This window comes from Oryctolagus cuniculus, chromosome 1, assembly GCF_051225735.1.
Source record: "Oryctolagus cuniculus isolate XC-2025 breed Fujian yellow rabbit chromosome 1, ASM5122573v1, whole genome shotgun sequence".
NCBI lineage: Eukaryota > Metazoa > Chordata > Mammalia > Lagomorpha > Leporidae > Oryctolagus > Oryctolagus cuniculus.
The window spans coordinates 118,779,325-118,804,371 of record NC_142867.1 but is presented as its reverse complement, the minus strand read 5'-3'; the positions used below and the strand labels follow the sequence as shown (position 1 = coordinate 118,804,371).

Below are 25,047 nucleotides of genomic sequence, written 5' to 3'. Positions count from 1 at the left end.
TGCCTGGGCCTCTAGGAGTGGTTAGGGGTCTCTCTGAAGGGCAGTCCCCTCTCCAGTGGGCTCAGGCAGGATGTGGCTGCCGTGTCACCTGCAGGGTGCTCTTCCCCTGCAGGGCTGAGGCACATGTCTGGGTCAGAGCTGACCGAGCTGCTGGACCAGGTGGAGGGGGCCATCCGAGACTTCTCGGAGGAGCTGGTGCAGCAGCTGGCCCGCCGGGACGAGCTGGAGTTTGAGAAGGAGGTGAAGAACTCCTTCATCACGGTGCTTATCGAAGTGCAGAACAAGCAGAAGGAGCAGCGAGAACTGATGAAAAAGAGGCGGAAAGAGAAAGGGCTGAGCTTGCAGAGCAGCCGGATAGAGAAGGGAAGCCAGATGCCGCTCAAGGTACGTGAGCAGCCCCACCGGGAAGCCGGGTGCCCGTCCCCGGCCCCAGCCCTTTCAGTCCTGGTACCAACCCCACGGCGGGCTCGTGAGCAGGAACTCAGAGAGAGAGAGAGAGAGAGAGAGAGAGAGAGAGGTGCTGCCTGTCACCTCCACTCCCAGAGAGGGCTCCCAGCCTAATGGGAGGAGATAGGGCGGAAACATTGAAGTGTGATTGAAGGTGGCACCGTGTTCTCTGCGGTCAACACCTTGGAGATGGGTGAAGGCCTGGGAGCTCTGCATTGGGCACAGATTACAGCCCTGACTGTCTAATCAAGGGTGGCGCAGGGGTTGGTCTTCCAAGGGGTAGGTAAGGTGTTGGTAGGGAAGGGGTCTTGGTGCCTTATTGGTTTATTCATGGGATTCTTCAAGCCACTGGCTCTTCATCAGAGGAGTGCAGTAGAATCACCTAAGGAGGAGCTTTTTCAAAATACTTTTGCCTGGGCTCTGCCCCAGGGCCACTGACCTAGATCCAGGTGTGTGCATTTTGGAAAGAAGCATCTCAGATCAGGACAAATGCTTAAACCCTTTCTGGTAGCCAGACGATCTGTGTTCCCCTAAGATCTCGGCATCATCGTACAACTGAGTTTTACTGTTCTGCCTTCTTTTTCTATTTATACCGTAGAGAATCAAATGAGGAAGACTGGGGGCTGCAGAGAGCCTTGTAGCCCTGAGGGTCTTACTAAGATAAGAGTCTTTGAGACTACTCTATTCTTGCAAAGCTTAGGCTTAAATTCTAGCCAAGGTCTTTTTTTTTTTTTTTTTTTTTTTTTGACAGGCAGAGTGGACAGTGAGAGAGAGAGACAGAGAGAAAGGTCTTCCTTTGCCATTGGTTCACCCTCCAATGGCCGCCGCGGCCGGCGCACCACGCTGATCCGATGGCAGGAGCCAGGTACTTCTCCTGGTCTCCCATGGGGTGCAGGGCCCAAGCACTTGGGCCATCCTCCACTGCACTCCCGGGCCACAGCAGAGAGCTGGCCTGCAATAGGGGCAACCGGGACAGAATCCAGTGCCCCTACCGGGACTAGAACCTGGTGTGCCGGCGCCGCAAGGCAGAGGATTAGCCTAGTGAGCCGCGGTGCCGGCCTAGCCAAGGTCTTAAATTTACTTCCAAATCTCAGAGTCTAGGGGACAGCATGGTAGCCGGGGGAGGGGAGGGGTGTGGATGGTTCAGTGAGGACACAGGAGTCCCTGGGGGTGGGAGCAGCAAGGCCATGTCCCTCCTGAGTGTCTCTGTCCTGCAGCGCTTCAGCATGGAGGGCATCTCCAACATCCTGCAAAGCGGCATCCGCCAGACCTTTGGCTCCTCAGGGACCGACAAACAGGTACGCGTTGTCTCCCCGCTCCTGGCTCTTCTCCCAGACCCTTGCAACATGGCCTCCCCAACAACGTGGCAATGGTGGCCAACAAGGCTTAGCCCAGGATCTGGGGCGTATCCCAGCAAGGGGAAGGTCCTAGCATTTTGTGTCACTTGGAATATAAAGTACCGTTTCAAAAGGTAAACGTTACTTTTTTTAAAGTTATCCATCTTTTAATGTATTTGAAAGACAGATACAGAGAAAGAAAGAAAGAGAGAGAGAGAAAGAAAGAGAGAAGGAGAGAGAGAGAGAGAAAGAGAGAGAGAGAGAGAGAAAGAAAGAAAGAAAGAAAGAAAGAAAGAAAGAAAGAAAGAAAGAAAAGGAAAGGAAAGGAAAGAAGGAAAAGGAAGGGAGGGAGGGAGGGAGGCAGGCAGGCAGGCAGGAAGAAAAGCCTCCCATTGCTGGTATACTCTCCAAATGCTGGCAGCAGCTGTGGTGGGGCCAGGTTAAAGCCTGGATCAGTCTGGCTCTCCTAGATAGGTAGCAGGGACCCAACCACCTGAGCCATCACCTGCTGTTTCCCAGCGTGTGCATCAGCAGGAAGCAAAGACTTAAACACAGGCGCTCAGCAGATGTGGAAGGCGGGTGTCCCAAGCAGTGTCATAACCGTTGCCCCCAACACCTGTCCCTGCTTTTCTTTTGAGCTCTGGTATTCTGGGACATGGACAGAACTTACAGTCTGACACTGCTTGTAGACCTATGAATTAATTTGTCTTCAGGACAGAAGGCACTAAAAGAGGATGCTGTGGTGGGAGATCCCTTCCTAGAGTTTAATTAATTCTAGCACGTTGGATCACCAGCTGAGCAAATACCACCAAGACTGCCTCATCAGCCACCCTGCTCCGACTGTAACCCATGCTGCGGCATCTCCTCGTTGGCTCCGTTTAGTCAATAACTTGCCGACGAAGCAGCTTGTGTGCCTGGTTATTAAGGCAGCTGCACAACGATACTGTACGCCTGTTATGTGCTGAGCTCTGTGGCGAACCCCTCAGGGTCCGAGGTGACGGTCCTGCTCCCAGCCCTCCTGGGGTGCAAAAGCTAAGCGGCACAACCAGTGTAGGAGCAGACAAGTTAGAGACAGCGGAATAAGTGCCCATGAAATGTATATGTCTTTTAAATATATCTGTGGCTGAATCCTAGGTGTTAGAATTCTAGAGCTGCAATCTGGGGTGAGATTTTAGGAATTTATAATCCAGTCCTCTCCTTGCTTACGGGTGGGATACGAGGACAAAGAAATGAGACATTTTCTCAAGGCCAATGCTGCTGGTGGCAGAGCCAAGACTAGAACAGAAGCCTCTTGATATCTGTGCTACTTGTCTCTTACCCCCGCAGGCCCCCTTAGCACCCATCAGGGTCTCTCTGGCCTGAGGGTCTTTGACATCCTCTTGGGCCTGTTCTACTGAACCCGACCTTGCAGGTTTTGTTGTAGGAACACCTCACATCCAGCAGAGGGAGCAAATCCAACATCGGCGACCCTGGGACTGTGGAGGTTCTCTTCCCCCTCAATTGTTGACCTAAAAGAGAAACAATTCCTTCTCTAATTGCGCCCCAAAGGATAAGAAAACATAACCCCCCTGGAGATGCTGCCTGCTGTCAGCCTAGGGGAGAACCCCCCAGGCTTCCTCCACAGCCAGAGTTTCTAGGGCAGGAAGCACGTGGAATTCAGGATGCAGGGAAGTGTTCCTGGTTGAAGACAGGAAAGTCTCGCTTTTGTGAAAGGGGCGCCCCACCCGAAGGTGGGGGAGACATCCTGAAATACTGGGGTGCCGGTGACCACGAGGGTCGTGGAGAATGCCAGGTGTGTCTTAGAGAAAAGCACGGTTCCCACCCAGGGGGAGGGGGGGCCGTGCCTTACGTCTTGGCCGTGTGCCCTGTTTGTCTTGCAGTACCTGAACACAGTCATTCCCTATGAGAAGAAAGCCTCTCCCCCGTCCGTGGAAGACCTGCAGATGCTGACCAACAGTGAGTTCCTCTCGGCCTCGGCCGTCTCTCCCTCCTCCCCGTCCCTTGCTTGGTCTGCACTGTGTCTCTGGAGGAGGGAGCTCAGTCCATGGGCCTGACTGCCTTTTTTTTTTTTTTTTTTTTTTTTTTTACCAAGAACCAAGGTTTCGTGGTGGGGATCAGGCTGACGGGAAAGATAGGCAAGAATCTCTTTATAAACATTAACCAGTCCTTCCCCCAAAGGGCAGGGGGTGTGTGTGTGGTGTTAGCCATCAGCATCAGCGTGGCTCTCTTAGGAAGAAAAAAATCCTAGGTCAGGGCTCTGTGATCACAAGGGAAATTGGATTTCCCTGGCAACCAAGCACCATGGAAAATGGCAGCTCAGGAGGGGGTCCAGTATCCCGCAGGCTGCTCTGGGGGGAGGAGGGGCCGCGTGGGGCCACTGGACAGCTCGTGGGAAGGGACGGGGGCCTGTGTTCCTCTGGGCCCACTGTCAAGGTGACCAGTAGTCTTCTTTTTTATCCATGTGGGGAGTGAATGCCATAGGTTCTGGCAAAGAACCTGCATCCCTGAGAATCAGGAATTTTAAATTCCAAGTACATTGCTGTACTCCTGACTCATTTCAGACTCCTTTATTTACATAAATATGCTCTATAATTTTTCTGAAGGGAGCACATAGAGATGGACTGACGTAATATAGGTGTCTGTGTTTTCACGGCGGTACGTACTAGAAAAATAATTTGGGCAAGCTACAAGGGTTGATGGAGGTGAAGTACTTCATCATGGTCTTAAGCAAAAGGAATGGCTATTCATTTGTTACAGATACCTGCTCAGGAATTCAGTGTGAAACCCTTTTGTTTTCATGAAGAAGCAGGTTTGTTTCTGTTTGAGTGGGTTTGTTGACATCATTCGATTTGATTTTAAAAATCACAGCTCAAGTGCATCCATCACGGAGAGAACTTTGGAAATGTGGAGAAGTGAACAAAGAAAAATAATTTATTGCCCACTCCACTGTGGCTACCTTTGTGGTTTCCTGCCATCATATTTTATATCTTTTCTTTATCATTGGGATTATCCTGGCTATAAAATTTTGTATCATGATTTTAGTCACAGCAGTTCACATTTGGTTAGCATTTATTTTATGGCTGTCTCTTCTATCACGTGGATGGAATATACTTTGAAGTTTTATTCCTTTTAAAAGGAAAACTACCATCTTGCCTGAATACTGATTCTGTAGGAGAGCTCTCTTTTTTGGCAATTTCTTTTTTAAAAAAATATTTATTTATTTATTTGAAAGGCAAAGTTACAGACAGAGAGAGAGAGGGAGAGTCAGATCTTCCATGCAACTGGTTCGTTTCCCAAATGGTTGCAATGGCCAAGGCTGGGCCGATCTGAAGCCAGGAGTTTCTTCTGGGTCTCCCACATAGGTGCAGGGGCCCAAGACTTGAGCCATCTTCAGCTGCTTTTCCAGGCACATTAGCAAGGAGCTGGATCAGAAGTGGAGCAGCTAGAACTTGAACTGGCGCCAATGGGATGCCAGTGCCACAGGTGGCAGCTTTACCCATTGTCCACAGTGCTGGCCCGGAGTTTCCGATTCTTGATGTTACTTTCCAGCTAGCATAGGAAGGTGATCTTCCACATGGGGATTTTGAGTCAGGTGCCCTTCTGCACCTGCTGTTTTATTCTTTTGTTTGTGTTAACTGCTAGGCCACCATGCCAGGCCCTTAGCAAATTTTTGCATGCATTTGTGAACAGTGTTTCTTTCCTTACCACCTCCTTGTATCAGAGACATAGGCCAAAGACCAGCTCCTGCAGCTGGGCCATCCATGTAAGTTTGGGAATTTTTTTTTTAAAGATTTATTTATTTATTTATTTATTTGACAACCAGAGAGAGAGAGAGAGAGGAAGGAATATCTTTCATCTACTGGTTCCCTTCCCAAATAGCTGCAACAGCCAGAGTTGGGCCAGGCTAAAGTCAGCAGAAATCAGGAACTTCATCTAGGTCTCCCACGCGGGGGACAGGGGCCCAAGTACCTGGGTCAACCTTCCGCTGCCTTCCCAGGCACATTAGCAGGAAGCCGGGACTCAAGCCAACATACCCACAGGGAAGTCACAAGCAGTGGCCTAACCCACTGTGCCACAGCACTGGCCGTAGATTTTTGAGGCCAATTTAGATACATATTGATGAGTTCAACTATTATGTTTTTATGATTATTTTCTTGGTATAGCATTTAGCCAGTTGCAGAATATGCCTAGCCACCAAGTAGAAATGAATATGTGTCTGAAATTATGGAAGAAATAAGAAGGAAAAGACCAGCACCTGGAGGCTCTCTGGGTTCATCTCTTTCTTTTCCGGGTCTGGTCACTGCCTCGTGCCACCGAAGGGCTCTGTTCCTATCCCATTCTTGGTATTTGCATTCAAGTTGTATCACCCTGCCTTGGGCAAGGTAACCAACTTGGGGGGTAAGGACATGGGAAGGAATTGGGGATCCCTTGGAATCACTGTTGCCTTACGACCCTGGCTATCAGTGCCAGCTGAACTTCATTGTCTTCTCTGTTTCCAAAAGTCACATGAAGAGGGGGCTGGCATTGTGGCCCAGCAGGTTAAGCCACTACCTGTGACAGGGGCATCCCATATGAGCACCCATATGTCCATATGGGCATCCCATATGAGCACTGGTTGGAGTCCATTTCCCATTCAGCTCCCTGCTAATGTGCCTGGGAAGGCAGCAGAAGGTGGTCCAAGTGCTTGGGCCTCTGCCATCCACTTGGGAACTGGGTTGTAGTTCCAGGCTCCTGGCTCAGCCTGGTCAAGCCATGGCTTTAGTGCACATTTGGGGAATGAACCAGTAGATAGAAGATATCTCTCTTTCTCTCTCTCTGTCACTCTATCTTTCAAAGATAAATAAATATGTATATATTTAAGATTTACTTATTTATTTGAAAATCGGAGTAACAGGGCTGGTGCTGTGGCGCAGCAGGTTAAAGCTCAGGCCTGTAGTGCTGGCATCCCATATGGGCATTGGTTCAAGTCCTGGCTGCTCCTCTTCTGATCCAGCTCTCTGCTATGGCCTGGGAAAACAGTAGAAGATGGCCCAAGTCCTTGGGCCCCTGCACCCACATGGGAGACCTGAAAGAAGCTCCTGGCTCCAGGCTTCGGATCGGCTCGGCTCTGGCCACTACGGCCATCTGGGGAGTGAACCAGCGGATGGAAGACCTCTCTCTCTGTCTCTACCTCTCTTTGTAACTCTGTCTTTCAGAGTTAAAATAAATCTTAAGTTAAAATAAAATAAATCTTAAAAAAAAAAAAAAAAGAAAATCAGAGTGACAGAGGGAGAGACAAAGAAAGAGAGAAATCTTCCATCTGGGGCTTCATTCCTCAGATGGCTGGAATGATTGGGGCTGGGCCAGGCCAAAGCCCGGAGCCAGGAGCTTCTTCTGGTTCTTCCAATGAGTGGCAGGGGCCCTTCCACTGCCTTTCCAAGGCCATTAACAGGGAGTTGGATTGAAAGTGGAGCAGCCAGGACTTGAACTGGAGTGTATATTGGATGCTGGCATCACAGACAACAGCTTTACCTGCTATGCCAGAACGCTGGCCCCTAAATAAACAAATCTTTAAAAGAAATAGTAATATGAGGGGGCTTCAAAATGCTCATAGAAAAATATAATTAAAAGATAAAATTGTTTTGGTGCAAATAATTTTTGAAATCCATATGGTTTTTCATGAGCTTTCTGAAGACCCCTTGTCCATGTTCACTGAGAAAAGTCAGACATTATGGAAATATACATAGAAAGGAGCCTCCCCTATAGTCTCACACTCAGAGATTAACAGTGAACAGTTTCATGTACAGTTCTTCTGGATATTTCTATGCATGTTAAAATTTATTTATTATAAAGTTAGCACATGTTTGGAAATCTTCTTTCTTCATTGATAGAAATGTCATATATATAGATAAATACATACATATAATTTTAAAAATGTATTTACTTGCTTGAGAGACAGAGGGACAGAGAGAACTGGTTTCTTCCCAAATGTCCATGATTGCAGGGGCTGAGTTGTGACCAAAGCTGGGAGCCAGGAACTCAATCCTGATAGTCAGAGCTGGGCCAATCCGAAGCCAGGAGCCGGGAGCTTCCTCCAGGTCTCCCACGTGGGTGCAGGGGCCCAAGGACTTGGACCATCTTCTACTGCTTTCTCAGGCCATAGCAGAGAGCTGGATCAGAAGACAAGCAGCCGGGACATGAATCAGTGTCCATATGGGATGGCTAAACACCTCCCCCTCCCTTAGTTTTTGCAAGGCTATCTAAGACTGTCTTGAATAAAGCACAGTTTATTTAAGGACGTTTATTGAAGGATTCTGTTGGTGGATACCCCCTTTTGATATGATAAATAAGATACTTCCTGAAAGCATTTTCTACAAAGTTGACTTCTACAAAATACACTATGAATTGAGATGTTCCTTAGTTTAATCACAGCAAAAGCTAATTTAAAATATTTATGAAAAGCTTTTAAGAAAGTTCTTAGGCCTTGTGCTTCATGTTTAGGCCATGTACTGTTGCAGCAGGAGTCTGTGGGCTTCTTGAGTATCCATAGTCCTTTTCCATCTCTACAAATTCTATCACTGTAATGGGCATAAAATTAAAAAAAAAAACAAATAAAATAGAAAACAAATATTTTTTACATTAGCTTCTTTTGTTTTCAATAAATTGTAGGTGGAATTTTTCAAATGTCCATTTAAATGAGTAGCATGTGTTTAAAGCCAGTTTTATTGGGGGTTCAGTGATTGAAAACTACAAGTCTTAGCATTTAGATTGTATCTGAAAATTGATTCTTGGTTTAAGAATGGCCTTCTTTATTAATCTGCATGATTGTTAAAGATATGAATAGCTATGGATATTATAGATGATCCCCCCCAAGAAAAAGTAAAATAAAAAAAGAAAATAAAGTTACCAGTAGGTCCACCACCCGCGACAACCCCTGAGCTCTTTGGATGGCTTCTCCTGCATTGCCACGTTGGGGGTTTACAGACTTTTGCTGAATTCTCAGCGAGCGTCTGGTTCCACTGCCGCTTTTCTCACTCCCTTTGTGTGACCCATGCTGTCTTGACTCATCTCTCCTCTCATTTCCTAGTTCTCTTTGCCATGAAGGAGGATAATGAGAAGGTGCCTACTTTGTTAACGGACTACATTTTAAAAGGTAAGAGCAGCTCCCAGCCTCCTAGCATGGAAGTGACCCCTGGAGCCCCTACTCCAGCCGTAGAACCCACTCTGGAGCCTTCACTGGTTGTCCAAGCCAGACCAGACCAGACACGAGTAGGGAAATCAGTGGGGTTTTGTCTGTGGATGTTAGGGGGCCCGAGAAGGAAAGAGATTTCGTTTCCCCTGAGTCACCAGTGTTGGCGGCAAACCATTAAAGGACCCACCATGACAGTTCTGGGGAGTTTATGTATTTGGTATTTAGCTGGGGAAAACAAGCCTAAGGAAAATGTAATACTTTTCAAGTACTTGACAGTACACTGAAGTGTGATTAATTACATTCTCTTATAACTCTTTTTAAACCTTTTATTATGGAAACTTTTTATTTTATTTTATTTTTATTTTTTGACAGGCAGAGTGGACAGTGAGAGAGAGAGAGACAGAGAGAAAGGTCTTCCTTTGCCGTTGGTTCACCCTACAATGGCCACCGCGGCCGGCGCACCGCGCTGATCCGATGGCAGGAGCCAGGTACTTCTCCTGGTCTCCCATGGGGTGCAGGGCCCAAGCACTTGGGCCATCCTCCACTGCACTCCCTGGCGACAGCAGAGAGCTGGCCTGGAAGAGGGGCAACCGGGACAGAATCCGGTGCCCCAACCGGGACTAGAACCTGGCGCCCCGACCGGGACTAGAACCCGGTGTGCCGGCGCCGCAAGGCGGAAGATTAGCCTAGTGAGCCGCGGTGCCGGCATTATGGAAACTTTTAATACCTGCTGACTGACTGAATAGCATAATTAACTCACATGCATAGTATCAATCTCCAACAAGTATTAGCACATGGCCAGCTTAATTTTGCTTACAACTTCTCCCCTCCCATATTATTGTGAAGCAAGCGCCTGTCCTCGTATTTTTCTTCCATACATTTTTTCAGTATGCATTTCTTTTTTTTTAAATAAAAAATCAGTACTTTTTTTTTTAAAAAAAAAGATTTATTTATTCATTTGAAAGAGTTACAGAGAGGCAGAGAGAGAGATCTTCCACCTGCTGGTTCACTCCCCAAATGGCTGCAACAGCCGGAGCTGAGCCGATCTGAAGCCAGGAGTCAGGAGCTTCTTCCAGGTCTCCCACATGGGCGCAGGGGCCCAGGGACTTGGGCCATCCTCTGATGCTTTTCCAGCCACATTAGTAGGGAGCTGGATCAGAAGTGGGGCAGCCAGGACTTGAACTGGCACCCATATTGGATGGTGGCATTGCAGGCCATGGCTTTACCCGCTATTTCACAGTGCCAGGCCCTCAGTATACATTTCCAAGACATAAAGACTCTTTAGGAAAACTTATCCAAAATGCCATTATGATAATGAAAAGGAATTAAGAGTTTCTTAATATCAGTGTCTATCCAAATTAATGTTCAGATTTCCCTGATTTCAAAAAATGAATTTATCTATTTGATAGCCAGAGAGACAGAGGCAGCGAGAGAGCTTCCATTCACTGATTCACTCCCCAGAGGCCCACAGCAGCCTGGACTGGGCCAGGCTGAAGCCAGGAGCTGAGAATTCAATTCAGATTAGCCCACATATGCGGCAGGAACCCCGTTACTTGAGTCATCACCACTGCCTCCTCGGCTCTGAATTAGCAGGAAACTGGAGTCGGGAATCAAATCTAGGTTCTCTGATGCGGGACACAGCTGTCTTAACTGGTGTTTCAACTGCAGGGCTAAATATGTATCCCAAGATTGTCCTGGTCTTCCCATAAAATGTTTTTCAGTATATTTGCTTGAATCAGGATCCAACAAAAGGCCGTTTGTTGTAATTATATATGTTTCTTTTGAGATATATATATATATACACACATACATATATATACACACACATATATACTTTTTTTCTTCCTCTCTTCTAGTCCTTGAAATAATTTGTTGGAGAAATTGTGTTGATTGTCCCACAGAATTTCTTCATTCCAGGATTTTTGCTAATTTCATCCTCATGGCATAATTGAATGTGTGCTTTTGACTCCTTTATTCCTGTGAACTGATGATAAGAGAGGCTTGATCAGACTCCGCCTCAGATTTATCTTTAAAAGCTTATTTTGTTTATTTTTATTTGGAAGGAAGAGCAACAGAGAAAGAGAGAGACTGAGAGATCTTTCAGTAGCTGGTACACTTCCCACGTGACCACAACAGCCAGGGCTGGGCCAGGCCGAAGCCTAGAGGCAGGAACTCCATCTGCTTCTCTTAAACCCATGGCAGGCCCAAGTGCTGAGCCATCATCCAATGCCTCACAGGGTGCGCATTAACAGGAAGCTGGATCAGAAACAGAAGTGGAAACTGAGCCCAGGCCCTCTGATAGGAGATGCAGGGCCCCAAGTGGTGGCTTAATCCCCTGTGTTACAAGGCCCTCTCCCAATCTCAGATTTTTTTGATAAGCACTACATTATCAACAGTTGTAGCTTTCATTGGGTAGCATATTATGGTTTGGTTGTCTTTCCTCTTGTGATGTTAATAGCCACATACGATCGCTCATTGTATAGATTCATTATTTCATTAGTTTTTGCTCTCTGGGCCCACAAAACTTGCTATAGTTTCAGAAGATTAATTGAGATGCTTGCATCCTATAGAGAAGTACTTGTATTCAAGTCCTAGCTCCACTTCAGATTTCAGCTTCCTGTCAATGTGCAACTGCAAGGCAGCAGGTGCTGGCTCAAGTATCTGTGTCCCTGCCGTCCATGTGGGAGACCTTTTAAAGGTTAGAATTACAGAGAGAAAGGAGAGACAGATAGAGAAAAATCTTCCATCCACTGGTTCGCTCCCCAGATGGCCACAATAGCCAATGCTGGGCCAGGCTGAAACTGGGAGCCAAGAGCTTTATCCAGGTCTCCCACTTGGGTCGCAGGGCCCTAAGCACTTGGGTCATCTTCTGCTGCCTTTCCCAGGCCATTAGCAGGGAGTTGGATCAGAAGTGGAGCAGCTGGAACACGAACTGGCACTCATACGGGATGCCTGTGTTAACAAGCGATGACTACCCCATCAAAGGTGGTTTTCAAAAGAGGGTTGTAAGATTGGGTTGTATAAGTTTGATAGCCTGAGGACTAGAATTTACTCCTCATGATTTGCTGAAATGTCAGTGAGTTTATAAAAGTAGTTGGATTTACAGAGCACTTTCTACAATACAGGATTTCTCAGCAGTCCTGGGGGTAGGCACAGGTAACTTATATTGTACAGATGGATAGATCGTATTGTACAATTTCCTGGTGGGGGAATTTTCCCACATTCATCTAAGGATACTTCAGAAAGTTTGTGGAAAATGGAATGAAAATTTTTTTAATCAAAAATTTTCTTACATTTTCTTGAAAGGCAGAGAGAGCTTCCATCTGCTGGTTCACTCCTCAAATGCCTGCCACAGCTGTGGTTGGCCAGGCTGAAGCCAGGAGCCTAGAATTCTGCCCAGGTCTCCCATGTAAATGCCGGAGACTCGAGTACTTGGCCATCAACCTGCTGTCTCCCAAGCTGCACATAAGCAGAAAGCTGGAATCAGAATTGGAGCTAAGACTTGAACTCAGTGTGATATAGGAGACTTCCCAGGCAGTGTCATAACTGCTATGCCAAACTCCTACCCCTAGTGTAAAAGAAAAATGGAAATCCATGCATAGGAGAAGTCTTCAAAAAGTTCATGTTGGGGCAGGCAGAGTGGTACAGATGCTTGCAATGCCGGCATGCCATATGAACGTTGGTTCGAATCCCGGCTGCTCCACTTCAGCTCTAGCTCCCTGTGCATATGTCTGAGAAAGCAGTGGAAGATGGTCCAAGTACTTGGGCCCCTGCCATCTCGTGGGAGACCTGGATGGCATTCCAGGCTCCTGACTTTGGTCTGGCACAGCCACGGCCATTGAAGCCACTTGGGGAATGAACCAGTGGGTGGAAGCCCTCTCTCTTTCTCTCCCTCTCTCTCTCTCTCTCTCTCTTCCTCCAACTCTGTGTTTCAAATAGACAAATAAATCTTTTAAAAATAATATTCCTGTCAATTTTTTTTTAAAAAACCATGCATGGGCTTGTAAATTTTTTGCTTCAAAATAGAGTTACCTTTGAATTCCATTTTTCCTGTAATGTGTGAGGTACCCTCATAGAACAAGTCATGGCCAGATTCAGCATGTGAACTCAGGCACACAACCTCGTGACAGCAAACGGCCACCTGTCTCTGTTGCTTCCTTCCTCCGGACAGAAGACACGCAATTGCAGTTGCACCCTGATGCCAAGGGGACAGTGCTCTGCCCGAGGGCCGTGCTTGACCTCTCTCCTCCCCTCTTGTCATTGCAGTGCTGTGTCCTACCTAACTGTGTGCCCGGGAGCAGCCTTGCTGCAGGAGGTCACTGAGCGAGAGTCATTCCATCACAGGGACTGCATGACACCACGTAACCTCCGGCGTGTATTTAAACGTGTATAGCTTAACCTGGATTAAACATGAGCAAATGCGCGGGGTCCTTTGCTGTTGGCTTCTAGTGCTAGTGATCATTGGATGCATGACGGGGGGCAGGGCCGGTGCCATCGCCTCCTCTCCGCCTGTGTCGGGGGAAGGCCGAAGCTTTCACGGCTCATCATGTAGTCTGGCTCCAGCCCTCCAAAACAGCTTACGTTCTAAGACTAATTTTGAAATAAACCTTCATTTAATTAATATTCTTCATGTGCATTAGAGTGTGGTGTCCATCAGCCCTCCATTTCAAATGTTTAGGGACCAGGAGCAGGTGCTGGGTGGGGTGCAGTGGAGCTGCTTACGGTACAGGCAAGAGGAGGCCACCAGGGACTCCCACGTTTTGCTGCCTGGCCATGTTAAGTATGTTCGGTAGAAAACGACCTGGTAGGATTGTGAAGTTAGCAGACAGGGAGTGGGCTCAAGGAGGAGCCAGCTAGCTGCAGGACCCCTGTGGGGAAGGCCAGGTTGGCTCCTGGAGGCCTTAATGCCCAGAGTCTGGCACGAGTCAGCCCTGCCCAGCTGTCCTAAGATGGGGGATTCTGGCTTCTTTTCCTATACCACTCCTTGTCTGATCCAATGACACTGGGACAGTATCCTGGGACTTTGCACATCTTCTCTTGCCCCTCCTGTAGCCCCAAGGTCCAGCAGCTCTGACTGCTGCATGCTGTGTCCAGCATGGATGGCAGGTAGTGTCCAGGCTTGACTGACCAGCAAGCAAATACCCTAGCTTCTGGCTCGACTCCACCACAACCTCAATTCTGCCGGCTTCCATCTTCCTGCTTGGACAATCCTCCTACACCCTCTCTTAAAATGAAACGCTTTTATTGGGCACTTGCTATGTCCCAGCTCCTGGTCCTATCCCTGTCTACACGGTGTCTCCCATCACAGCAGCCCAGAGGTAAGGCGGTGCTAGTGTTCGCCTGACTTTCTGCAGGAGGAAAGCAAAGAGCAGAGGTGCTCAGCCGCTGGTGCGAGGCTGCACAGGACGTGGTGGGGTTTGGCTAGCACTTCCGGCTCCGACTGCTTAAACTCTGCTGATGCTGGGTTCACCGTTCTCTTTAACTGAGCGTGCCACGTGGAAAGCCATGCTTTGCCGTATTAGCAGCTCCACACAGGGCCACAGGGTCAACGTGGGTGACAGTGGAGGTGTCCTTGACACCCTAGTCTTCCAGCTTCTGCTTTTCTAGGGGCACAACAGTAGCAAACGTACCTTGGGGTGACGGGGACCTGCGAAACCACCCCAGTGCCCCCAGCTCTAACGCGGGCATCTGCACGGAGCTTCTACCTCTGTAGAGTGCCAGCTGCCGTGGGAAGATGGAGGTGACTGCAAGGTTCTCGTGCAACTCCTCAAGGTCAACAAATTGACGTACGTATTAGTCCTCTAACCAAAAAGGGATGAGCGCAGTTCTGCAACTCATGGGCACCAAGGTTAAAGAGGCAAAGGGTTGCCGGTGGGGTGAGGTCATTCGCAAGTTTAACGTTTTGCCAGCTGTGGGGGTTTTTCCACCAGAATCAGCAAAGGGGAGGCAGAGAATCAATCCCCAAGAGCTTTTTCTCTCTGTCTTGGATTTGTCAGATCTGGGTCAGCCACTCCTTTCCCCCATTTTATCCTGCCAGCAGGTGGCTTGAAGCAGCAGAGACAAGCTAATCAAAGCTGCTGGCAGTTAAAAATAAATCTCAAGTGTCAGGGCACACTCAGGCCAGGAGGAGACGAGCAGGGAGGGGGCCGGCTGCTCTTCCCTCTCTCCTTCTGCCCTCAAGGCTTTGCCCTGTCACTCCTGCTGTCCTTGCCACTCCAAGTGTGGTTTTTCAGATCGGAGGCCCTTGACCACACCCTGGAGCCTGTCAGAAGTGCAGTTGTCAGTTCCACCCCAGACTCGAGTCCACATCTGCGTTTTTACCCAGATCTGCCTGCAGCTGATAGTTTCATTAGGGCTTGCGGGAGCTCGCTCTAGGTTTTCAGAGTTGCTGAACCCCTGATCCTTCTACATGGAACCCAAGGGAAGCGCGGATAGTGGGATTCCCGGGGGACCCACTTCTCTCCCGTCAGTTTTCTCTGCGTCTCAGTCTCATTGTTTTGAACTGGGGTAACGTCAGGGCGGAGTTCCAACGGCTGGCTGATATTTCAGGCTGTGGTGGTTCTTGATTGCAACACTGAAGTGCAATCCAGGACGGTCACACTCAGCAGGGGCCCTGGAGGGCCGAGGTCTGCAGGACACCTTCCTCGCTAGGTCAGAGGTCTGTCTGGTTAGTGGTTCCCTTAAGTGAGGTATGTCCTCAACAATTGCTTGGCTCAGTGTGGTCAGGTACCAGGAGGGCAATGCCAGCATAGAGCCAAAGGCCAGCCTTTACTTACGCAGACTTGGCCCAAACCATCTTGGGGTACAACCGTTTTCTGAGTGGAAGGTTCTCTCGCTCTCGATCCTTTCACCTCTGTCAGCGTGGGAGACAGATGGGGTACTTCAGAAAGAAAACCCAGAGGGAAGGGTTTCTGGGGCCCTGAAGTTTTGTGGTGCAAATTGGATTTTAGGTATTAAATAACCCCCCTTCATAATCCCTGGGTGAATGTCTGGAGTATCTGCCTTCAGTTAATAGCCAGACAAGGAGAGATGGGACTACCAATGGGAAGGCTTGGTCCTCCACGCTGCAATGACTTATACCCCAAGTCCTGATGGGTGCAGCTCAGTGCAATCCGCGAGCATTTACCAAGTGCTCGCTGTGTCACAGGCTCCCCCACGGCAGCCTGGTCACTGAAGGGGCCTTGGGTCTCATCGGAGATCAGAAGCAGGGAGCACCCTAGGACACCCAGCTTTCCTTGCAGGAGAAATGAGAGTGGGGGGAGACATCCTTGTTTCCACGGAAGCTGGGAGAGGCGCCTCTCAGCCCCAGCAGCCTCGCTGATCAACATGCACGGAGAGCTTGCATTCTCCATGGCGCCTGCTCATTTATTTCCCTGAAAGGAGGCTAGCACAGTTGTCAGGATGTCTTTCTGAGCCGCAGCTCTGCTGTCCTCCCTTCGTTAAGGGAGGGAAAGCAGAGGCCACTCTGTTGACCAGGCAGGTGCTTTGGCTCCTTATTAATGCCTTTCTTCCAAAGGAACAATGAGCCACCTTAGCCCAAACCCAGCAGCTCCACACTCCGCCCAAGTCCTCATGCATATTCATCCCGCTTCAAAGAGCACAGCGTGGAATATGCAAATTGGCCAGGCAGGAGCTGGTTGGCATTTTGATAATAGCTTTGTCTGAAAAACCCTAGAGACACATGCACATCTAGTTTCTCTCTCTCTGTCTCCCTCCCTCTTCCTTGTATCCCACTCTTTACTCTCTCAACCACTCCCAACCTACCAGAGACTAGAAAGATAAATCACAGACCCAAAGAAGCAGTTTCATGGGGAAGCCGACTGTCCCTATTCCAGCCCAATGTGTTTCCATTTTGTCTTCTCTTGAACAATGTCATTTGATTTTTTCCCACCAAAATGTCCCTGGATCTGATAATGCCCTAGGGCCTAGCCTGTGCTCGGCTCACAGATGACCCCCCCCCATCCCTGCCCCTCTTTGGCACTGACTCTTGCCTTGGGGACCTGTTCTCTGTGCTCTGTCTCTGTGCTACAGAGATTGTAGGCTTCCTTCTCTTTATCATTCTTCCTCTGTCTTCTTACCTGATTCTGTCCCTACTCTCAGCAGTCAAGCCTAAAAGCCCAAAAACTTGGCCTTCCCTCTAAGCAAGAGGCCAGGAGAGAAAGCTTAGGTGGTTAGCTGTTGTCACCAACAGGTCATCTGGACTCAACAGTTCCCGACACACACTGGTCTGTAAACCACAGGTGTGCAGCCGCCAGCAACAGTGTACCCCGCGTGCTCTGCCCACTCCTACCCCTGGCAGCAGCCATGCTCCAAAGACCAGCTACCTGACAGCCTGGGGTAGCATGGTCTTTGGAAAGCACGTAGAACAACTTCTTAAGTTGGGGACACAGGTCTTGCCCCCTAGAGATGCAGGTGGTTCCAAGGAGGAGCTGGAGGCAGCAAGGCAGCCGCTCTGCTGGGGGGGGGGGGTAGCTGGCCAAGGTTGGCTCCCACATCTTGGATTCATCTGGTGACCTTGGAGGAGAAAAGTGTAGGGAGCTGCAGGGATGCAGGTACCTCCTGGGACTTCAGGGAGGAGGGGGTCTGTCCCCGACTCTGAAGATCAGCCCTAGTCAAGCCGGGGAGTAGGAGGCCTGGGGTCCAAATCCCAGCTCTACTGCACACTTAGCTAAATAGCCTTCTGAGAAAATGAATTAAAACAGGAATGTTGATATTAATTAAAAAATGCCAATGATTCTTCCGGGGTTCTTTTGAAGAATTTTTAGTGTTCAGCATATGTGCTAAGTGCTCAGAAAAGTGTGACTGTTATTTTTGCTCGTAAACTTGTAGGAACATAGAGAAAGGCCTGGGCTCTGTGGCCTCTTTGGCTTGGGGGACCTGGTCAATCCAATAGACACAGAAGATCTGGGGGAATAAAAAAACAAGCAAAACAAGACAGGTGCAGCCTGTTCCCCTAAAAGCACCCTTATGCCTACCCTCTATCCTCATTAGATTCTGCTTAGTTACTACTAAGCAGTAAGGGACCCCTGGCATTGGTTGATTCCAGAACTCATGGCCTCCAAGTACTTCTGGACAAGGAGACGAAGCCAAGAGGCAGAAGTGGGAGCCTGACCTCATTCCTCATCAGGTTCCTTCAAGGAAAATGGGGGAAGAGGGATGGAGAAAAGTTAGAAGTTATTGTTTAGCTTAGATAATAGATTCTATTTTCACTGGCAAGGAGATAGAGGAGGAAACACAAGAGACCACCCCAGGCACACTCAGGAAAGCCTCTGTGTCTCACGATCAGTCAGGGTAGGTGGGACCATGAGGATTGATTCCAGAGATGCCAGAAAGGCCCAGAAGATCTGCAATGCTGTTGCCACGTATGCAGTCAGTGGGCTCCTGTTTCATCCTCTGTCTCCAGAAAACAGATCTCAGATCGCTGGGGGGAAGGTGGAGGGGTCAATTGGCTCTGGGTAACAATTTGGGCTCTCTCCTCCTTCTTAAAAAGTAGGTATTTAAAATTTTTAAAAATGTATGTGTTCCATCAGTTTGAAAGGGGAGACACATATATGCAGAAACAGAGAAGAAAAGAGAGGGACCTTCCATCCACTGGTTCACTCCCTAAATGCCTGCAGCAGTCAGGGCTGAGCCAGGCCAAAGCCAGGAGCCAGGAACTCCAGCTAGGTCTCCCACATGGGTGGCAGGTGCCCGAGTGCTTGGACCATCACCTGCTGCCTCCCAGAGTGTGCATGAACAAGAAGCTGGACAAGGAAATAGAGCCAGACTTGAACTCAGGCACTCTGACATGGGATGCGGGTGTTCCAAGCTGTGGCTTCGCTGCTATGTTAAACACCTGCCACCATTCGCCTTCTTGGATCTGGGAGGCAGAGGCAGGGCAAGGTGAAGGTAGAGGACCATTCATGACAAACTGTGCAGGGATTCTTACAGGAGTGGATGTGTTGAGTTTATTAACCCACAGTCCCATCTGGAATAAAGAAATGGGTGTTTTCACTCTGGGCTTGGGTGCTTGTCCAGAGGCAAAAACATCTGGGAGGGACAGTACCAAGAGCAGCAGGCACTTTCAGCTCAGAGCCACCGAACTGCAGGGCCGTTTCTGGAATCCAGCTCGAGCAAGGTAGAGTGGTTCAAATCTGAGATGCCACTGAAAATGTGCTTCCCTGACCCCACCTTGCGAGCTTCACATTTAGCAGGTGAGGATAGAACTTGAACACATGCAATGCTAAAAAGCCTGTTCAGCAATTCTAAGGAGCCCCCCCCACCCCTTTGAGATGGCAGTGGCAGGAGAGAGGAAGATGTCACTGGGCTGGAGGAGCTGGGGAGGTCCCATATCAACAGAGCATAGTTATTTCACGGCGCCATCCGGGCAAAAGGGAAGCAAGACTGGTGAAGCTGTCTGGCTATGGAAGCCAGGCAGGATTATCAGTCTGTAGACTGGACTAGAGTTTCATGGCCTATCAACAGAAGGGGAACTTAGCATCTCCTCTAACCCTCTCCATGTGCAAGTTGAATTAAATGGTCCATGCACATAAGGCCAAGTCATTGGCACCGTCTGAACCACATCCATGGGAACCCAGTGCTCTTCCTTTCCACGTGGAGAAGTCATGGGAGGAACACGGGCAGGCGGAGCTGACCTGAAATGAGGTGGTTGCAATAATAAAAGACGTTCAGTGTGATAACACAAGCAGCCACCCAGGAATTCACTTGAAATAACAGGTAGACACGAGATAGACACACCTGAAGTGAGTTCTCCGAATAATAAGAGGGAAGAAATCTGAAAATGAGAAGGTATAATGAGATACACATAACTGAAGGGAATTGTCTTAAACGGCTGATTGTAATGAGATGTATGTAAATTGTAGGGCTCATAATGAAAAAAAAATCATATTCTTGCCTGATAATTCTGGGTGTAATGTCTATACCTGAAATAAGCCGTCTCGGTGTGCTGAGTGTAATGAGATGCACATAATTTTAAGGAGTGTAATGAGATGAAAAATAAATCAAACACTTGTCTTAAAATGAAAGATGTACGAAGATGCACACACCTGAAGGGCATTGTCCTAAATGGGTTCGATTTAATGAGATGCATTTAATTTGCAAAGGGGCTAAATGAGATTGGCCCAGAGAGAAGCTGAGGAATATAAAAGTGTAAGATACACTTGAAAGTGGTATAATAAAACCTGCCTCAGCTGTGGGGTGGCAATCAGATGCCAAAGTGGAAATGCACAGACTATTACCAAGTCAACATTCTCACTGCCAGGCCTCGGTGCTGTGTCCCTTGGCCTGTGATCCTCTGCAGAGACAAATTCCCTTCTGTGCCCAGTATCATGTCAGGTACCTGTGGATGCTTAGTGACTGAATAACTGACTTATGGGCTGTACTCTATGTGGATAAAGGGAGAAGGAGCAGCTATAAAGCAAGGAATTGCAAAAGGCAACTGAAAACTCATTTCTGAAAGAATGGTCCTGGGGCGAATGTTGGTCCTGGGACCCAATCTGCATGTATAACTAGCAACCCAGGTGACCCTTGGGCCCCAGGGTTCATGATAACCTACAGAGACCAGGTAGGCAGGTAACAATGGAGACAAGGTATCTGCGTGGGAGACACAGCTACGCTTTGCAGTTAAAGGCAGGCTCAGCTTCCCTTCCAGAAGCGAATATGTTCTCACCAATATTTTATTTCAGAAGCAGGGACCTCCTGGTTATCTTGTTTTCTCACTCTTGATGGAGTAGTGGGTATGGAGAAATACTTCCCTTCCTGAAAGCAGCAGTTAGATACTGCAGGGAAAGGGAGAAGAAGGAGGAAGACAGAAAGGCTGGCAAGAAGCATAACTAATCAGTCAGCCCCATAATAGATGGCAGCTGGGCCTGGTTGCTGGGGACGCCACTGGGGCACTGACCGTCATGATAACTCGGAGGGTGCACCTCAGGGAGCGGTAATTTTTCTACCACACCCGATCGTGGCCATGTGGGATTATAGACCCCAAGTTGCCTGATCATCTAATTTTCCAGGAGAAATCAGGAATTTGAATTTTTATGTGTCATCTTCTTTTTTTTTTTTTATGTTTTTTATGACAGGCAGAGTGGACAGTGAGAGAGACAGAAAGGTCTTCCTTTGCCGTTGGTTCACCCTCCAATGGCTGCCGTGGCCGGCGCACCATGCTGATCCGATGGCAGGAGCCAGGTGCTTCTCCTGGTCTCCCATGGGGTGCAGGGCCCAAGCACTTGGGCCATCCTCCACTGCACTCCCTGGCCACAGCAGAGAGCTGGCCTGGAAGAGGGGCAACCGGGACAGAATCCGGCACCCCAACCAGGACTAGAACCCGGTGTGCCGGCGCCGCAAGGTGGAGGATTAGCCTAGTGAGCCGCGGCGCCGGCCATCTTCTAATTTTTAAATGTCACAAAATTCTTAAAAACAGTACACGGTCCAGGCAAGCCATGTCTACAAGCTGTATTTGACCTGAACATTATCCTATGTCTGACCAGAGAGCCTCCAGTTTGCAATTCTGCATCAAAGGGTTTGAGATCACTGCCCTCAGATGAGATCCAGGTTGTAACCATTACAAGGATGCTACAAGCACACTTTCAGTCTCAACTTTCTTCTATTGGCATGTAAATTCCTCTGAGGCCACAACTGGTCTTTGTTGATCAGTTTCGTCATTGGTGCCTGGGGCAGAGTCTCAATTTACTAAATGCATCCTGAATGAATGAATGGCTCTTGAGGACTGAATCCAAGCAGGCTGCAGAGTTATGGCCTTCCCTGGGCCCCAGGTCAGGCAGGGCGGGGGCTCCTTGGCCAAGGAGCCATCCGCTCCGCAGAGCAGGCTCTCCAAGCCTGAAACGCCTTTTCTGATGGACTGAGGTTTGCGGACAGAAGTCAGTCTGATTAGTTCCAGGGCTCCACTCTCAGAGTTCCACTTTGGGGCTAAGAGAATTCCCCCTTGGTACCCCTATTATTCTCTCTCTCCCGTTTCCATGGAATTATGCTACATTGCTCCTTGGATTGTGTAGCATTTGGGCCATGAAAACACAAAACACAACTACCCATATCTCCGATGATTTAGGAAACTTCTTTTTAGTTGGCAGTGGAGTTGAAAAGACGGCAGGATCTGATAGAAAAACTTAAGAGGAGGTGGAAGGGGCTGGGACAGACTGCACTGTAATATTTTTAGAATACTGTTCCCTAAAGTGTGTTTTGGGGACTGTGAGTATAACTTTTATGTTTCTTTTTATTTTTTCCCATGGCCTGATAAGCTTTGCAGTGAATCAGGGGTATTCTTCTTCTTCTTCTTTTTCTTTTTTTAATTTTTTTTTTTGACAGGCAGAGTGGACAGTGAGAGAGAGAGACAGAGAGAAAGGTCTTCCTTTGCCGTTGGTTCACCCTCCAATGGCCGGCGCACCGCGCTGATCCGATGGAGGAGCCAGGTACTTCTCCTGGTCTCCCATGGGGTGCAGGGCCCAAGCACTTGGGCCATCCTCCACTGCACTCCCTGGCCACAGCAGAGAGCTGGCCTGGAAGAGGAGCAACCGGGACAGAATCCGGCACCCCAACTGGGACTAGAACCCGGTGTGCCGGTGCCACAAGGCGAAGGATTAGCCTAGTGATCCGCGGCGCCGGCAGGGGTGTTCTTCTTTTAAAAACTCTTATTTATTTATTTTCATTTTATCTGAAAGGTTGAGAGACAGAGAAAGAGAGAAAGAGATTTAGAGATTTTCCATCCACTGTTTTACTCTACAAATGTACACAACAGCCAGGGCTGGGCCGTGCCGGGCCAGGCAGGGCCGAAGCCAGTATCCTGGAACTCCATACTGGTCTCCTGTGTGGGTGGCAGCGACCCTAATACTTGAGACATTATTTGCTGTCACCAAGAGCATGCATTGGCAGGAAGCCGGATCGGAAGCAGAGGAGCCAGGATTGGAACAAGACGTTCCAGTATGGAATGCAGACGTCCCAAGCAGCATTCTAATCACTGAGCCAAATGCCTGCCCCTGGTATAACGTGAATAGATATTACTTGGGGGAAAAATGGTAAATAAATTTGGGGAGCAGTTCAAACAAAATTAAGTAGATTTCTTTCCTGCAGGACTTCTCAGAGCCTTTAGCATTTTTTGAAGATTTATTTTATTTATTTGAAAGGCAGAGTGACAGAGAAAGAGGGACACACACACACACACAGATCTTCCATCTGCAGGTTCACTTCCCAAATGGCTGCAACAGCTGGGGCTGGGCTACACTGAAGCCATCTGGTTCTCTCATATCAATGTCAGGGGCCAAAGTACTTGAGCCATCATCTGCTGCTTCCCCGGGTGTGTATTAGCGGGAAGCTGGATCAGAAGTGGAGGTGGGATTTGAACAAAGGCATGTCGAAATGGGAGGCAAGCATCCCAAGTGGTGGCTTAACTTGCTGTGCCCTTGAATTTCAAATGTTTTGGTAGCATAACTTTTAGGAGAGTGTTCCTTGGAAACAATTGCTTTAGAATACTTGGGCCTTCCCGACTCTGGGCGGTGAGGTTCTAATGTATCACTTTGCCCATCTGGGACGTTCTCTGTGGGCCTGAGAGGGGGTCTCTGCTGAGTGTGTGGAACCCTCCAGTGGTGGTGGTGAGGGCTGGGCTCTGTGAGTGCACTGACTCAGGGAGCCTACCTCAGAGTGGCTCAGGGCCCTTTAGCGGACTGCCTACCCCTTTTCCCATCTTCAGCCTACCCGTGGAGGACCACCAAGTAAGTACAAACTCTGCAACCTTTGTGAATGTGAGCAGGCAACGTCTTTGCTTCCAAACATCTCAGCCTCTAGTCTGGGGGTGAGACGAATGCCTGCCTCTCACTTCTGTGGGGGAGACAGACGGTGCCCTTGAATTGTTTCTGGCCCCAGGGAATGCAGTGCTGACCACTGGGATTCAAGGACAGGATCCCCCAAGGTGCAGCTCCAGGATTAAAAGCAGCAACCAAGACAGCCTCTCTTCCTGTGTTTCTGGGACCTTTCACCAGCGGAATAGGAAAAAGGGGGGCACGGGAGCTTTAGTGATGAGAACTGTCATTGTCTAAGGTGGGGATGATACAGTCTGGCACTGGTGCAGCAGTTAAGATGAGGCTTGGAGGCCGGCACCGTGGCTCACTAGGCTAATCCTCCGCCTAGCGGCGCCGGCACACCGGGTTCTAGTCCCGGTTGGGGCGCTGGATTCTGTCCCGGTTGCCCCTCTTCTAGTCCAGCTCTCTGCTGTGGCCAGGGAGTGCAGTGGAGGATGGCCCGGGTGCTTGGGCCCTGCACCCCATGGGAGACCAGGAAAAGCACCTGGCTCCTGGCTCCTGCCATCGGATCAGCGAGGTGCGCCGGCCGCGGCGGCCATTTGGAGGGTGAACCAGTGGCAAGGGAGGACCTTTCTCTCTGTCTCTCTCACTGTCCACTCTGCCTGTCAAAAAATTAAAAAAAAAAAAAAAAGATGAGGCTCGGGATGCCAATATCCCATGTGGGAATGCCTGGCTTCTAGACCTGGCTCTGCTCTCCATTCCAGCATTCCTGCTAACGTGTACCCTGGGAGGGTGCACCCTCAAGTCCCTGTTACCTATGTGGGGGACCCAGATTGAGCTGTGGGCTCTTGGCTTTGGCCTGACTTATCCCCAGCTGTTGTGCACATCTGGAGAATGAAACAGTGGATGGAATATCTCTGTTTCTTTGCCTTTCAAATAGATTATACAAAGAATTAGGATGGAGGAGGGAAAAAAGTGAGGTAGAGCATGGTACAAGAAAGGAACCAAATTCAAATTCTCTGCTACTGTAGGGAGAAATGGTAGTGTGGTTCTTCTTCCTGTGTCTCTCCCCAATCTCTTTGTCTTCGAGTCACGCATGGACAGGGTTAACTGTGCCAAACTTGGCTATCTTCATCCCCAGTAGGTCATTCAAGGTCATTCAGAAAGCCTCTGCCTTGTCCCCTTCTGTGGGTGGTCAGGTCAACGGGTGGACGCTGAGGGCTGCAGATTCTGCTGGGCCCAGGGTCTCGCTACAGGAACAAGGGGGCTGCTACAGCAACCACAGAAAAAGAGGAGTGTGCACCCAACGGCGAACAAGATATTTGAGAAATAGGAGGAGCGATAT

The 25,047-nt window shown here is 48.9% G+C and overlaps 1 protein-coding gene across 3 annotated transcripts in view; it reads left to right on the top strand.

Moving 5' to 3' along the window:
- FEZ1 (fasciculation and elongation protein zeta 1) overlaps positions 1 to 13,576 on the top strand; it is a 51,685-nt gene extending 38,109 nt beyond the window's left edge. For all 3 annotated transcript variants that reach the window (XM_002708685.6, XM_089335266.1, XM_089335270.1), the window contains 5 exons: positions 113 to 384; positions 1,665 to 1,745; positions 3,665 to 3,740; positions 8,851 to 8,916; positions 13,222 to 13,576. In XM_002708685.6, coding sequence (XP_002708731.1) covers positions 113 to 384; positions 1,665 to 1,745; positions 3,665 to 3,740; positions 8,851 to 8,916; positions 13,222 to 13,238 — 512 coding nt within the window. In that variant the 3' untranslated portion in view covers positions 13,239 to 13,576. The remainder of the gene's footprint in view (positions 1 to 112; positions 385 to 1,664; positions 1,746 to 3,664; positions 3,741 to 8,850; positions 8,917 to 13,221) is intronic.
- Positions 13,577 to 25,047: the final 11,471 nt, after the last annotated feature.